Here is a 3,849-nt window from a genome sequence, read left to right as displayed (position 1 = left end):
GTACAACAGCTGTAGGTGCTGGTATGTCAATCTGTTTGTCAGACCTCAAGGTGATGGCACTCACATTCTTCGGATTTTTCACAGTTTGTGAAGGTAACTTGTCTGAATTTTGGGACTGTGCCTGATTGAGCTGAGTAGCCATCTGACCCATTTTGATTTGTCAAACTCTGAATGGAAGCTCTGGTCTCTTGCTAGAACTGCATGTTTTGGATGGTCATCTGCCTCACCAGCTCCTCCAATGAAGGCTCAGAAGAAGTAGAAGGTTGAGGAGCTGGTGGAGGTGTAGATGCAAGAGGAGGTCTCTGTTGAGGAGGCTGGTATGTAGAACTAGAGGGATTATTCTGGAAAGGTGGTGGATTTTTCTACTGCTGCTAAGAGTTTCCCCACCTTAAGTTAGGATGATTCCTCCAACCAGGATTGTATCTATGGGAAGACAGATCATAATTCTGTTGTTGCTGTTGTGGAGGTCTATTGCTGTAAATGTTCGCAGCATATGCTTGTGGGGCATCAGGACCTGTAGAAGAGTCTTGCAAGGAGGGACAAGCATCTATTGGATGACTAATTGAAGTGCAGATGCCACATACTTTTGCTGGTGGTGGAGCTGATTTTTGATTTGCAGCCAGTTGTGAAACCAAGGTGGTGAGAGCATCAATCTTACTCTCCAGCTTTTTGTGTTCAGTGGAATCTGAGGCTACTACATCATGCACACCCCTCACAACTATTGCATCACTCGTCATATTGAATTTTTTGTGAGTTGGACGCCATTTTTTCAATCAGCCCTCTAGTAGAAGCAGGTGTCATATCTCCTAAAGCTCCTCTACTAGCTGCATCAATCATGCTTCTATCCATTATTTTCAACCCTTCATAGAAATACTGCAATAATAGCTGCTCAAAAATTTGATGGTGAGGGCAGCTAGCACACAGCCTCTTGAATCTCTCCCAGTACTCGTATAGGCTCTCCCCCGTGAGTTGCCTAATTCCAGATATGTCCTTCCGGATTGCAGTGTTCTTGGATGCAGGGAAGAATTTTTCGAGGAACGCTCTCTTCAAATCATCCCAGCTTGTTATTGAACCAGGAGCCAGATAATACAACCAGTCTTTGGCAAGATCCTCCAATGAAAAAGGGAATGCCTTGAGATAGATGTGATCTTCAGGGACATTATGTGGCCTCATGGTGGAACAAACTATGTGGAACTCCTTGAGATGCTTGTGTGGATCCTCACCTGCACGACCATGAAACTCAGGCAGCAAATGGATTAGTCCAGTTTTAAGCACAAAAGGAACATCTTCCTCAGGGTATTGAATGCATAAACTCTCATATGTGAAATCAGGTGCAGCCATCTCCCTAAGTGTTCTCTCTCGAGGTCCATTATAAGGTTGTTCACCCATGTTTTCTGTTTGACTTGAATCAATCTCAGATGCAACACTTACACTATGACTATGACTATGACTATGAATATGACTATGACTATCACTATCACTATCTAAAGATGGAAGATATGCTCTCTAATTAATTTATGGAATGTCCTATCAATCTCAGGATCAAATGGGTGCAAAAATTCAGGGTTGCTCCTAGTCATGCACTACATGCAACACATGCATGAATAGTGACAATGAACAGTAGAAACTACCACAAAAATCATTGGAATTTTCATGCAAATTTGGAAACCATTCAAACTAATGCACCAATTAAACCCTAAAATCATTAGAAACCACCACAAAAAATTTGAGAACAAAATTCAAAGCTTAGCTATATGACAATCTACTGGGGCCACAAAATGAAAAAATGTTTGCCTAATTACGATAACCAGAGCCAAAGTTATGGTCGTTTGAAGTTTTGCTGAAAACAATTTTCAAAAATTTTGGTATCTCCAAATTTTGACCAAATTGGGTGCCCTAGCTATTTTTTACACAATATATAGGATGAAAGAAGTTACCACACAAAATTTGAGGAAAAAATAACAAGTCTAACTATCAAAACCAAAAATCACAATTAATTGGAAAATTGAGCTACTATTTAGCACTATTCACATGCACCAGATTTTGCACCAGAATGCACCACGAAATGCACCAGATTTGAAACTCAACACTGTTAGAAAAGAATGGCACAATCCAAGAGGGGGGTGAATTGGATTCAATGACCCTTTAAAAATTTATCAGAGTATTTTGGATCTTAATTTCAATCAAAACTTTTCTATGACAGAATTTCCAAATGAAGCTCTTCTAAAGACTTGTTACAAAAATATGAATGCAATATGCTCACTTGATTACAACATAATGAGGTTCAACAATAATGTTCAATTACAGATTTAAACCATCAAGATTCACATACACTTGTTAATCAAGTTTTATCTTTTTTAAAGTTTAACCAAGAAATTACACAAAGTAAAAGATAAGGTAGAAGAAGATTGCACAAGTCTTTTATACTGGTTCAGCCACTCCACTTGTGACCTACATCCAGTCCTTAATCAACACCTGATTAAGATTTGTTCCACTATCTTTAAGCAAGAAGGTTTACAGGCACACACACATGCATATACTTCAACACTAAAAGATAACCACTTTCTTGACCCCAAGAAAGCACCCCTTGTAGAATCCACTACAAGAAACCTTACCACTTGAGAAACCCTTCTCAATATTTTCCACAAAGATTCACAAAGAATAAAAGGAACGAATTCACCTGGAATTCTTGAAAAAATCTTTATCTTCCCCTTTCAAGAATATGATGATGATGATCTTCTAACAAAGCTTTTCACAAACGTTTTCACTCTTGGATTTCACAAAGAAAACTCTCCAAGATGTCACAAAGACTCACAAAAACATTTTTCAAAAATTGATTATCAGTTCAAACTCATGTCTGAAGTTTCTCAAAGTTCAAACTATTTATAAAAGTTTCAGACACAGATAATCGATTATTTTAAAGAATAATTGATTATTTTGTTCTTCAGATTTTCTGGAAATCAACCAAGAACAATATAATCGATTATTTAGCTGGATAATCGATTATTCCAGAGAGTTGTTCGTGGGATAATCGATTATTTTGGCGAATAATCGATTATTACAGCAAGGCATTCCACTTAGCCTATTAGCTGGAATAATCGATTATTTTTAATGATAATCGATTATTTTGAGTTAGTTTTTAAAACTTCATTTTATACCTCAAAATAAGTTTCCAATCTTTTTAATTCATCATCATATACTCTCTACTTAGTTTAGATATAGATTTGCTTATGCACAAAGCATACAAAGCACACAAAATATAAAAACACATTCAAAACAATTTATTTCCTAAGCTCTATTACATAGCTCCATTTCATAGCATTTTCTTGACTCTTCCTTGACTTTGTTTTTGTGCTCCAAGTTGTTGTTGTATACTTATTGTGATCATCAAAACTCCTTTAAGATTCAAGCTCTCCTAAGCTCAACAAACACAACAATGCACCAAATGGAATCAATATAATTGGTCAACAGTCAATGGTCAATGAGATATCGAATGCAATGAAGGTCAGTTCACAAACACATGACAACAAAATGCACCAAAAACCAAACTCAAGTTATTGTTCCATTGGTTTACTATTCCATTGGTTCTCTATATGCATCAGACTCAGCAACATTCTTCCACTGAAAAACTTGCTACAACTAGGGGGCTAATAACAATCATGAATACACAACATAACATGTAATGAGACACAAAAACGCAAGCACCAAACTGATACACAAAATTCATACAAAAACTGATGCACTAAAACTGATATACTGATATACTGATACACTAATATACTACACACATAACATAACAGACACTCTAAAACACAAAACACACAAAAAAAACAAATAACACACAAACAC

The 3,849-nt window shown here is 36.7% G+C and overlaps 1 protein-coding gene across 1 annotated transcript; it reads right to left on the bottom strand.

Annotated features, from left to right (window-relative positions):
* Positions 1–371: 371 nt before the first annotated feature.
* Positions 372–1,389, bottom strand: LOC109794079 (uncharacterized). The gene is made up of 2 exons (XM_083073527.1): positions 822–1,389; positions 372–691 (listed from the first exon to the last, which is right to left on the bottom strand). Exons 1-2 carry the CDS (start codon positions 1,387–1,389, stop codon positions 372–374), a joined length of 888 nt encoding a protein of 295 aa, XP_082929653.1.
* Between the last annotated feature and the right edge of the window lie 2,460 nt (positions 1,390–3,849).

The sequence above is a fragment of the Cajanus cajan genome, chromosome 4, assembly GCF_000230855.2.
Source record: "Cajanus cajan strain Asha chromosome 4, NIPB_CcT2T_4, whole genome shotgun sequence".
NCBI lineage: Eukaryota > Viridiplantae > Streptophyta > Magnoliopsida > Fabales > Fabaceae > Cajanus > Cajanus cajan.
Note: the sequence above shows the minus strand (reverse complement) of the source record. Positions and strands in the feature narration are given on the sequence as shown.